This window comes from Mytilus californianus, unplaced genomic scaffold (genome assembly GCF_021869535.1).
Source record: "Mytilus californianus isolate M0D057914Y unplaced genomic scaffold, xbMytCali1.0.p SCAF_7, whole genome shotgun sequence".
Lineage (NCBI taxonomy): Eukaryota > Metazoa > Mollusca > Bivalvia > Mytilida > Mytilidae > Mytilus > Mytilus californianus.
The window spans coordinates 105765073-105777943 of record NW_026262723.1 but is presented as its reverse complement, the minus strand read 5'-3'; the positions used below and the strand labels follow the sequence as shown (position 1 = coordinate 105777943).

At 31.8% G+C, this 12871-nt stretch overlaps 1 protein-coding gene across 1 annotated transcript; it reads left to right on the top strand.

Moving 5' to 3' along the window:
* Positions 1 to 222: 222 nt before the first annotated feature.
* Positions 223 to 10517, top strand: LOC127709361 (voltage-dependent anion-selective channel protein 2-like). Its single transcript, XM_052214851.1, has 9 exons — positions 223 to 324; positions 2075 to 2143; positions 3332 to 3466; positions 4544 to 4664; positions 5039 to 5149; positions 5558 to 5674; positions 7296 to 7446; positions 9507 to 9564; positions 10120 to 10517. Exons 2-9 carry the CDS (start codon positions 2080 to 2082, stop codon positions 10209 to 10211), a joined length of 849 nt encoding a protein of 282 aa, XP_052070811.1. The 5' UTR covers positions 223 to 324; positions 2075 to 2079; the 3' UTR covers positions 10212 to 10517.
* The last annotated feature ends 2354 nt before the right edge of the window (positions 10518 to 12871 follow it).

Genomic DNA, 12871 nt, shown 5'->3' with positions numbered 1-12871 from the left:
TACTGTCAAACTTCTTTGGGGTATGTTTACGGGATCGGTATTCTTAATTTTTTGTTTCTGGTTCCCAATACAAGGCATTAAGCGTGAAACATATGGATTTAAACAGGCTTCTAGTTGTCATAAAATTTAAGATTTTATTGAAAAATTATTTAGAAGTTATGGTAAAGTGGTTGAAGTATTGAAACATAAGTCTATACGTTTTGTGAGACATGAGAAATGCAGAAATTTAAAAAAAAAAAAAAATTCGGAACCGGAAACTGCGTTAAAGTGACCTTGATTTCTCTCTTGTCCTCTCAGCAGAAAAGGGAAGAAGCGAAAAAACGTGTAAGGATCAAATATTTAGCTTGAGCATCAGTTTATGCATTAAAAGTGTTTCGGTTAAAGCTTCAAAGCAACAGCTTTAAAAAATCAAGCAAGAAATTAACCAGTATATGACAACGACGGAGGGTATAAATTTCGACTGTCTGACCTCAGGGAAGGGGCATTTCGTCATGGAATTATTGTAAAAATACATGGATGGTACTAGGGGTATAAATTGCAGCCCTCGATCTCAGAATTTAAAGAAGAGAACTAATCGTTTGAGCCAAAGTAGATCCCTAAATCAACCAGTTAGACTACCTTTACATCTCCAGATATACAACATTCTCCCCCTTTTCTTAATTTGAGCTGCATAACATCCATTTGAGCAGCTTGCATGTCCCCTGCTGGACAACCCCTGAGTCTTCACTCTGTAAACCTTTGTCCAGTTCCTTGAATGTCACCATCATCTTGTGACCTGGTTAAACCTTATGACCCTACACAGGGTTTTCCCTGGGTCAATTTCTTTATTCGCCACTATCAATTTTGTTCGCCAACTCACAAACATTTCACATGTTTTTGTTTAGAACTTGTTTCCTTCTAGCTAACAATCAGTTTGCAGCATTGTTGTCTCATTTATTATAATTCTACATATATAATTTCATATCCTACATTGTAATGAATGAACCCTCAGATAGAACAAAATTTCGTGAACTTTTTTACTGTAAAATTTGACTTTTAGGTGCACAGGTTTCATCTTCAATCATTTTATTGTATACTTACAATGTACCTTGATTTCTAAAAGGACAAAGAATGAAATCAGATATATTTCTTACATTTGAATCCTTTCTTCAAAACAAAAGTTTTCTTTCCAAACCATCATTAATAGTAAAAGTGGCAACGTAAAAGTATATGCTTAAAAACAGGTGTGCACTAAAACAATTGTGACTTCAAAACAATTATTTTCATCAAATCTGTTAATATAATCCTTCAGGTGACGTGACACCATTTTACTACATATTTTCATTAAACAATACAATTAACACCTGTTTTTATTGGTCTGTTGTTGCCAAATGCTATCAAATACAATCAGCTGATTATTATTAATTTTCTATAAAAAATTGATACCCCTAATGTGTTCAAGGTGAAATCAGTGAAATTTGAGTATTGTCTGATCAGGAAAAAGTTCAGAGAAAGGTGAAAAATATTAACAAGATGGATAAAGTCAAACTGTTATATTTCTTTTTGCCAAACTTTTTCGCCATTTATGATTTGTAATCGCCACAAATGTATTTTTGCATATTTCAAAAAGGCGACCCCCATCGGAAACTCAGCCTATCTATCTAACTGCCAGGTAATCACAAACCGGTTCAATAGTTTCCCCAAAACTCAATATGAACCAGAGAACCAATACATATTACCAGAAAACTTTACTGAATATGGACTGATACTGCTGTTATAAATAATGAAGTCTACGATTTTGAGATATATATGTCAATTTTACTCAATCAAAGCACAATTTAGCTTCATAAATTTTATTTGTGTATCTTTAATGCAAGTTTCCATCTGGACTCTGGCAGACAGAATTATTCAAACTTGATCATGGACTGCATAAGGTATACCCATGATTAAAATATGATAAATCATTAAAACAATATGGATTGCAGTGCTGTTACACCTGCTTTTTTCTTTTTCAGTGAAATGGAATATAAACAGTATAGACAATTTATAGTTCATACTCAAGTATTATTTATAGTTTACTATTGTATTTTTTCAGGTACAATGGCACCTCCATCATACTCCGATTTAGGAAAATCTGCCAGAGATCTTTTCAGTAAAGGTTACAGTAAGTATTTTGATAACTTTTGTTAAATGGCAGTATTTTTTATCATGGTTTTTAATGTATAACATTTCTGACAGATTTGTATACTAAAGCAGACACCTGTTTACCCAATGCAGCAAGATAGTCTGCTGAATTGTGTTGCATAGTTTACTGTCTCAAGAATCTGTTAGAATTTTGTCATTATAAGTAATAAGTCTAGATGTCTAATAACAATAATATTTTTTTTACATTTAAGAGAGACAACAATACATAACAAATAGTTGGTTGTTGCAATTGGACCGCCATATCAGATATTTAACTAGATTTTTCATTTATATTAAGTGTTATGTAGAGCTCTAGATATGCTAGGAACTTCCAATTCTTTGAAATGGTGTTTTCCCTGGATATGATAGTGATCATGAATTTGAAGGATAATGACTTAAATGAATGCATGGGGGTACTACCATGCAAAAACCCTCTAGGTAAAAACACTGTAATTCAAAAAGGATTATTTTTAATTGCCAGAAACTGAGAAAGGTGTGCAATGTAAATAAAAGGTAAATCGTAATAGAAAACAAACAATATTAATCACTTTGATAAAGAAGCAATAGATAATATACCTTTCATCTCAAAACATTCAATTGAAAACCTTTACTTGATTTTGTTTAGCTTGGTCTATTTGACAGTTAAAAAAACTATCTATTTTCATTAAAAACTTTTTTTACAACAGACCAGGGGCCAGAATATATTCATATATCATGAAACTTATTTTTATGTACATGTATGTTTACTTCTAAATGTCATAGTTTTGTGAAGTCATTTTTTTTTTAGTTATCTTTTTGACAAGTATCCAAGTTTATTATTCTCAGGAACATTTCACCAATCTAATTTTTAGGGCACCTAATTATATTGTTTTGACTAAGATTCAGACAAAACTTAAATTAAAAGTCTGACCTTCAGACCTTTGATTTTGAAAAAGGAAATCAAATGGAACTGTTAACATACACATTTTTATGTCTTACAAAATTTTTTTTTTGTATTTTCATTTCATTTTCAGGTTTTCCAGCATATTACAATTTTTAAAAATGGAGGACCATCATATTATTTGAAGGACCACAAAGTTTGCTATTCAGTCAGTCTATATCTGACAGAAATAATAATAGTTTCATTTGCATCAGTAATTTATAGTGTATGATTGATGTTTTTTTTCAGACTTTGGTACCAATAAACTAGAGGCTAAAACAAAAACAGATAGTAAAGTAGAATTCACAAGTAAATTAGACCACAATCACGATACTGGTAAAGTTGCTGGTAGTTTAGAAACCAAGTACAAATGGAAAGATTACGGTAAGTTTACTTTCAAATCACCCTTGAACTCTAATTTATTGACCTACACAAAATGTATACACACATAAAAACTTGTCTAGTGTTTAGCTTGTGAAATGCAAATGGTTGTAATGAAAAAGTTCTGTATATTTTAAATCATGTAAAAAAGATTGCTATGAAAATACACAAGTTATATGTAAACAACTTTAAGGAAATGGGCCATGGACCAGCATGAAGACATGTGACTGGGCTTTTTTTAAGTGTGATAGGATAGATGTGTGACATTCATAACAGATATTATAAAAATAAGAAGATGTGTTATGATTGCCAATGAGACAACTCTCCACCAGAGACCAAATGACATAGAATTTAACAACTATAGGTCACCTTACAGTCTTCAACAATGAGCAAAACCCATACCGCATAGTCAGCTATAAAAGGCCTAGAAATGACAAATGTAAAACAATTAAGATGAGAAAACTAATGACCTGATTTATGTTAAAAACAATGAACGAAAAACAAATATGATATATAGCAACAAACGAAAAACCACTGAATGACAGGCTCCTGACTTGGGACAGGCACATACAGAATGTGGGGGGGTTAAACTAGTTTGCTGGCACCAAACCCTTCCCCAGACACATCATGACAAAGTTCAGAAAAAGTATAAAGTATGAATATAAAACAGTTATTATTTGTTTCTCCTTCTTGATAAGTCATTGAGATAAATACTTGAAAAGTATTACACTAAAACACAAAAGAGTGAAAGTATATACAGGTGTGTATATACAGGTGTGTACATTACAGTATTACCTGTGGATTCATTATTATTCGTGGAATACAAATTTTCGTGGATTTCAAGGATACAGGTGAACAACAAATTTAAATGTTTAACGAATTTCAAATCTTCTATTGGCTTGTATGAAGACTGGCACAACCACAAAATCCAATATCCATGAAAATACAAGTTTTCCTCAATCCATGAAAATTTGTACCCATGAAAATAAATGAATTAACAGTAACAGATGAATAAAAAATGCAAATATTTTACTGTGGCAATGCTATCTAGAATTAAATCATTCCTGATATGTTTTCTAGGATTAACATTCAAAGAAAAATGGACAACAGACAATGTGTTAAACACAGAAATAACTGTTGAGGACCAAATTGTACAAGGTTTAAAATTAGCATTTGACACTACATTTGCTCCACAGACAGGGTAGGTAACACAAATAAGTTATGTCAAATCAAACACTAGCATTTGACAGTGAAGTAATGAGAAAATTTTAATACATACATGTTATTGTATCTTAATGTGAAAAGAAGGATGCAACTTGAGTTTTATGGTCAATTCAAAATGGTGAATGTTATGTTATGGTAGGAAAGTAAATTTTAAAGCTACAGTTCATAACACTTTGTTTAATAGATAATTGGTATATTTGTTATGGCTTTCGCAGCAACATAATTGAACATTTATTTTATGTACATCCTTAGTTCTCTTGTAGAATTTAAAACATAATTCCAGGGAAAAAAATGAGTTGTATCTGCATGTAACATGTTAGAGGTATATATGACGAAACTTTTTTTTTTCAGAAAGAAGCAGGGAACAATTAAGACTGGATACAAACAAGATTATGTAAATATGGAATGTGATGTTAACTTTGATTTTGCTGGACCAGCCGTGAATGGTGCCTTAGTGTTAGGGTAAGGTCATACAAAGATGGCTGCTCACCAAACATTCAACACTTTTCAATTGGTGAAATAGATCAAATTATAGCACTGTTTTTTTGTACACACTATTTTGTTATGTAGAGGACACATACGGATCACTATCTTGTACTGCTCACATAAATGAATACGAAGCTCATTCATTAGTAACAGGTTTTTTTTTTCTTACGTAAATGTACTGGCTTAACGGGAAAGCTAGTTTAAGCTGAATTGGCCCTGCAGTACTTTCACCAGCCAGCAGGGGAGCACTTATTTTGAAACCTGTTGGTTAAAACACCATACAATTCATGTATATTCCAATAAATGGTAATTTCTCTTTCCAAATGATGATATGTGAAAACAATGTAAACTTTATCTTATTGTGATAAATGCTCTATTTGACAGGTACAATGGCTGGCTTGGTGGATACCAAATGAGCTTTGATACTTCCAAATCAAAACTTTCCAAGAGCAATTTTGCTGTCGGTTACTCTACTGGTGACTTTACACTCCATACAAATGTGTAAGTATTAGTACAGATATAGTGATCAAAATCATACAAAATACCAATTATGAAAAGAAGAATTTTAAAGAATCTTTTAGGAATAACTCTTAGAATAGAGCAAAATGAAAGTCATAAAAAATGCTTATAAGTGCCAGATTTTCTTTCGAGCGACTGTTAATTTTGAAGGCATATCCTTTTCTGAAAAATTCTCATTTGTTTTCCTTACAAGAAGTAAAATAGTCCATAATATAATAGTCAATTAAGGTTAATTTTGTCTTTACAGCACACCTGTAAGTTGTGTGTTCAATTTTTCTTGTCATATTCTTTTTTATTTTTATTGGCTTACAACAGGAATATGCTTTTGAGATTCCCCTTCAAAAAATGAAAATAGTGCCATCAAACACCACTATCATTGCTAAAAATCTTTTTTTTTTCCTCCAGAATTTATTGAAAAGTTCTGATAGATCTTGTAAAAAGTCAATTACTACTAAACATACAAAGGCTAGGTACATGTATGATTTATTGTCCGCAGTGCAACGTGTTGCAGGGGACATAGAAATACCAGGCGTCTGTTGGTCCGTCCAGTCTTGTTAGGGCTCTCACGTGTACAATTCTTTCCAGATTTTTATAAAACTTGTATCATAGCTTTATATCAGCAATGTCTCAGACGAGTTCGAAAATCAGTGCAGATGTGCCCCTTGGAAACATGGAATATTGCAATGTTAGCGCTCTCATTTGTACAATTCTTGCCAGATTTTTATACAACTTGTATTGAAGGTTTATATCAGCAATTCCTTGAACGAGATCGAAAATCAGTGCTGATCAATTATTTTTTAAAGAGTTATGTCCCTTGGAAACATTAATTATAGGGAAAATTGCATGGTTAGCGCGCTCATGTGTACAATTCTTGCCAGATTTTTATGAAACTCATATCATAGGTTTATATCAGCACTGTGTCTGACAAGTTCGAAAATCAGTGCTGATCAATTATTTTTACGAGTTATGCCCCTTAGAAGTATTAATTATATAGACAATTGCATTGTGAGTGCTCTCATGTGTACAATTCTTACCAGATTTTTATGAAATTTATATCATAGGTTTATATCAGCAATGTCTCGGACAAGTTCAAAAATCAGTACCGATCAACTATTTTTAGTTATGCCACTTGGAAATATTGATTATATGGAAAATTGCATTGTTAGCACTCTCATGTGTACAATTCTTGCCAGATTTTATGAAACTGATATCATAGGTTTATATCAGCAATGTCTATAACAATTTAAAAAATAACTGCTGATCAAATATTTTTAAACAAGTTAGGCTCCTTGGAAATATTAATTATATATGAAATTGCATTGCATTTGCTCTCAAGCCTTCATTTCTCTAAGATATTTATAAAAAGTTTTAAAGATAAAAACGAAGTTTTTAAAATTTTTTGACCTTGGACAGATAAAAGAGGTGCAACGCAGGGGACATTGGAACTCTGCTCTTTTAATTGGTTTAAAATGGCCTATTATGAAATAAGGCATTGATGTCGAGATCATTTATAATTTCATTTTAGACTCTTGGGTCTTGGTATTCTTAAAAAAAGATTATTAATGTTATACCTATTTTAAAACTTGAATGATTTAAAATGTAGAAATGATGGAGCTGAATTTGGTGCATCTATTTACCAACGAATCAGTGATGATTTAGAAGCTGGAGTAAGCCTTAACTGGGCCGCAGGAAGTAATGCTACACGATTTGGATTGGGAGCCAAATATGTATTAGACCGGGATTCTTCAGTCAGTGTATGTATTGATTACGACAATGTTATAAATATATTCCAATGAGTTCCAAACAAGTAGAGTTTTAGTACCAATTTCTGCTTTTGTTTTAAGCTGATCGTTTGGGCCAGTGTGAGTTATTGCCATAACTTGGTTTTTAGTCCCCTACCGACGAATTCGAAGGGGGCTTTAGGTTTGCACTCCGTCCTTCTGTCTGTCTGTCTGTCCATTTGTCAGTCCGGCAAATTAGTTTTCCAGACTTTTTTTCTTCGTGCTTGAAGATATTGATTTGATATTTGGTTTATTGATTTATCATGACAAGTTACAGGTCAAGTTCAATTTTCACGATTTTAACTTTTCTCTTTGTTCAGTTAAAGCCCTTTCCCTAGAATTAAATTTTTGATGAAATACTTATTAATTAGTAGATTTCTGTTCAAAGGGAAATAACTCATTTTTTAAAAGACAAAATTACATTTTGGATTTTTTTCCTTTTCTTTGGTGAATTGTTTGAAGAATTCAGTGGTAGGTTTGTTTGTCATTCTTGAAGATATTGATTTGATAATTGATAATTTTATCATGACAAGTTACAGATCAAGTTGGAATTTTGTTCCAGTCTGATAATTTTGTGCAGAGTTATAGTCTTTGGACATAGAAAATTCACTTACATAATCAGTTTTCAACAGTTTTTTTCGTCATGCTTGAAGATTTTGACTTGATATTTTTATGTAGTTTACACCATGACAAGTTATAGATCAAGTTAGAATTTTATTCCATTACAATGAATTTGTAACTGGTAGGGGACTATGTATTGCCATGCAATACTCACAGAATGCTTGTTTGTCCATTAGCTTGTACAAAAGACTGCTCCTCTGCAACTACTGGGCCAGTTGGAACCAAACTTGGTCAAATTCATCCTTGGTGTATATAATTTGAAAATATGTCTGATGATTTCTCCTGCCCATCAACATGTTCATCAAAGTTAAAAATAATATAATTGATCACTAATAACTTGAATTTAAAGTTCTACCTATGGCTAAATTTGATGTGAATTGTCAGACTGCTCTAATTAGGAGTTATTGCCCCTAAGATTTGTTTCTACCAATTTGGGTTGGTTTGGCTATAATTTTGAAAACTATAATAGATAGAGAAACTAAAAAAATAATCAGCAAGTCAATATCTACAAATAAGTCAACATGACCAAAGTAATTAGTTGACTTAATAAGAAGTTATTGCACTTTAATGATGAGTTTTAGCTATATAGGAATGTTGTGGCTACATTCTAGAAAACCATTATACACAGAGAGACATTTTAGAAGCAAGAAGGATAAACAAGACAAGATATACTAATAAGTCAACATGCCCAAAATTATCTCTTCATAGGAGTTATTGCCTTTAATTACAATATTTACCCATTTCTCATATTTGGAGGAATTTATAGTAGATATTGAGAGACAGTAATTAGCAAGAACTATCAGCAAAATTAAATTTACAAAAAAGTCCACATGACCAAATTTATCAGTCATCTACTGACTTTATGCCCACAGTTTCCATTCAATTGAAATATTCTTAGTGAATATTATCAGTTTTGTGCAAAAATGCCAAATGAGTGAGAAGGTCTAGTGAAGTATTTTCTATAGAGATAAAAAAGATAAGATTTTCTGTTTTTTATCATTTGTTGCATTGTCCTCGCACATACTTGCAAAAAATAGATATAAGTGAACAAAACAGAACTACATTCTTCCTTCCATCCACATTATCTGCACCTTTTATTTCATGGCAATTTGAATCGATACATTTTTTTTAATTTCCACAAGAATATACATTTGTATACCATTTGATGGAATCTACATCTGAGGACCTACATTTTTGGAAAAATATAACCTATATGACACTCACAAATTTTCATTAAACTTGTATTTACATCTTTACTGTGGTTGGAAAAATCTTCACAAATATTTTCGACAGCAAGAGGATAAGGTCAACCAAACACAATCTAAATACTGTTGAAATCTGCATGAAGGCTATGGTATGTTTATGTATGATAGCATTGGGTCAGTTAAAAATTTGTATGCTTTTTATTGCAGTTGAAAGTAAACAACAGCAGTCAGATTGGAATGGGTTATTCACAGAAATTAAGAGATGGTATGTAAAAAGTACAAGTTATGAATAGCTGTCATAATTATACTAAACAATTACCTGCCCTTTATAGAAATGAAACAGTAACCTCTATGGAATGAAAATGGAGTCAGTAATGAACTTTGTGATTTATTTTTTTTTAAGAATAAAGAATTTCTAATATTTCACTAGCCCAACAAGTACAAATGTAAGACAACTGTTTTTGTAATCAAAATTACAAAAATGGTGTGTCATTCCACAAAAATTGCCAGTCTTGCAGTAAGAAATACTAGGTATATGCATTGGGCTGGTGATATTTTCAACTCTTTTCAATTGTATTGTAATGTAATTAATTACATTGAAAAAATCAATATAATTGTTATGTAATTAGTTACATTTAAAAATCAATGTAATTTATATGTAATTAGCTACTTTGGCATGTAATTTAAATCATTATATTAAAAAGTTGAATGGTAAATAAAGGATTTTATGATAACTTAAATGATGGTTGACAAATATTATCAAATTTTTTTTTTAAAATCTTATAACTGAAATATTTACATTTTTACTTTATCTTTCTAGGTGTTAAACTTACACTATCAACTCTCATAGAAGGCAAGAACTTCAACCAAGGAGGTCACAAGATAGGACTTGGTTTAGATGTAGAGGCATAAGTGATATAATTCATGCAGACATTGTGTTGTTTTTTTTTTAATTTGCATTTCCAGAATGCATAGGTGTCTTTATTCCAAGATTAATAAAGCATAAAGGCATGATGATCTAAATGACTTGAATTAATTTGATTTAACGTTTTAAGTTTTAGTAGCTTCAGACTGTTGTGAGAGGTTCTTTATATCAGGATCAGGATATCTGTTCAAATTTTATAATCATTGTTATCATGAAGACTCATCTGTCTAACACTATCATGTCTTTTATGTTATATATCTATGTATTCTGAGAAAATAAACATGTGATTGTGATTCTTTACATTTTCATCCAACCTAAATATTATCCCAAACATACTTTTCAATAAGCTATGAACTGTTGACCGCATTTGACATCTGTTATTGGTCCATAATTGCTTAAAAGAAGTTTTTGTTCTCAATTTGAATTTGACTGATTAGTCCAAAATGATTTGCAGACAAAGAAGAGCAGGATATTAACTAAAAAATGCAAAGGTTTGTCAGTCTACCAACATTCTCAGGGTTATTATAAACAGAACATACGTTATTACAGCAGTTATAAAGTTTCAAACATATGGAGGGTGGGAAACAGTGAACTCTGGATTTATTTATTTTTGTTCATATAAATCTTTGTGGATTGAGGAACAGTTGTGTTTTTGTAGATATTTGATTTTGTGGTTTTGTCAATGTCAGCATACACACTGCGATAATAAAATTTGTACTTTGTTGGACATTTGAACTTATAAAATTCTTGCCACAAAATTTACCAGTTATAATTTCCCTTCTGTATAAATTATACATTCAGAGATTTGACAAAGGACAGTGTGTGTAAAAAGGCCTTATTTAGCTCACCAACTCAGGTGATGGTCGGATAGCTGTTGACTTGAAAACAAAATAATGGTAAATCTGTTGGTGATTATAATAAAAACTTCACTGTTTAAAATGTATAGTGAAACTTTTTCCCCCCTAAAAATGATGAATTTTTCCGAAACTATACCATTATTTCAACAACTACAAGCTTACTAGTGTATTGTTTGTCATGGGAACTTTGTTTATAAATATGGAGATTTAAAGTAATATCTGTCGGATTCGGTCCTAACAGATTCAATGAATAAAAGGAGAGGTTTTTTCCAAAATTAATTGTCCCTCGCCTCACCCTGGTAGAGAACATATTTAATGCTTATGTCCACAACACTACTCCGCATTAATTTGCCTTTCTGTCCTTTTGATTTTGAACTACTCCTCTGAGACTATTTGCCCAATAGCTTACATACTTTGTCATATATACTTCTGTCATTTTTGCATATTGGCCTATTTATGAATACTGCTGTTCTGATACCATTTGCCCAAAATTTTTCCTACTATGAATACTAACGCCATTTGTAGCATATTTACACCATGTGAATGCTGCTCTGACATTTCCCCAAAGCTTTCCTCCTTGGTCATTATACTGCTGATATAATAGCAGATTGACCCACCTAGGAAGACGTATAAGATCATTTCCTCAAAAGCTTTCCTACTTGTTCATCATGTGTACTACCACCAAACATAGCATATTGACACAATGTAAATGCTGCTGAAAGGGATATTTGTACTGGACTAGAAAATGAGTGTTGAATAGGGCAGAAATTTTGCATTGCACCAGACCACCTACGGATTTTGAGACAACTCTTTTTACAACTGTACAGTTTGGTCTACTGTTAGAACTTTTATAACTGTACATATAAAAATAAGAAGATGTGGTACAATTGCCAATGAGACAACTCTCCACAAGAGACCAAATGACAGAAATAAACAACTAGAGGTCACGGTACCGCCTTCAACAATGAGTAAAACCCATACACATAGTCTGCTATAAAAGGTCCTGAAATGACAAAACTAAAACAATTCAAACCAGAAAACTAACGGCCTGATTTATGTACAAAATGATGAATGAAAAACAAATATGATATACAGCAACAAATGACAACCACTGAATTACAGGCTCCTGACTTGGGGACAGGCACATACAGAATGTGGCAGGGTTAAACTAGTTTAAAGGCGTGCCAACCCTCCCCTAACCTGGGACAGTGGTGTAACAGTACAATGTAAGAACAAACTATAAAAATCAGTTGAAAAGGGCTTAACTCACCAGATCGATACAAAGCAGAAATACATATAACAAAAACAGAGTGGATGTGGCAGGGTACTTATACATTCGCACAACAAAAAGACAGTAAGTACAGATCTGACGGCTAGTTCAAAGCCAATAACTAATAAAAAAAAATCATGCATCTAAGACTAAAAAATCAATCGGTACACATCCAACTTCCAATGATTTTAGTGTAAAGACGTCATTAACAGTCTAGAGAAAAACATGACCTTGTGCAGTGCCAAGATACAGGTATCGACAGATTGTAGAGCCATGAATGCGCAGATGTATATAAATATAATATTTAGTTTGATTTTAATTTACTGATAACAAAATCAATATAAATACCAATGAAAACAATATTCAAAGATCTAATTATAGTGTTGAATTCTTAACCTTTTAGAATATGTATCTTAATTTCCAGGCTTGGTAAACAACAACTCTGTAAAAATTACAGTTTGGTTTACTGTAAGTTTTGTAATGACTGTACAGTTTGGTCCACTGTAAGATCTGTTATGAC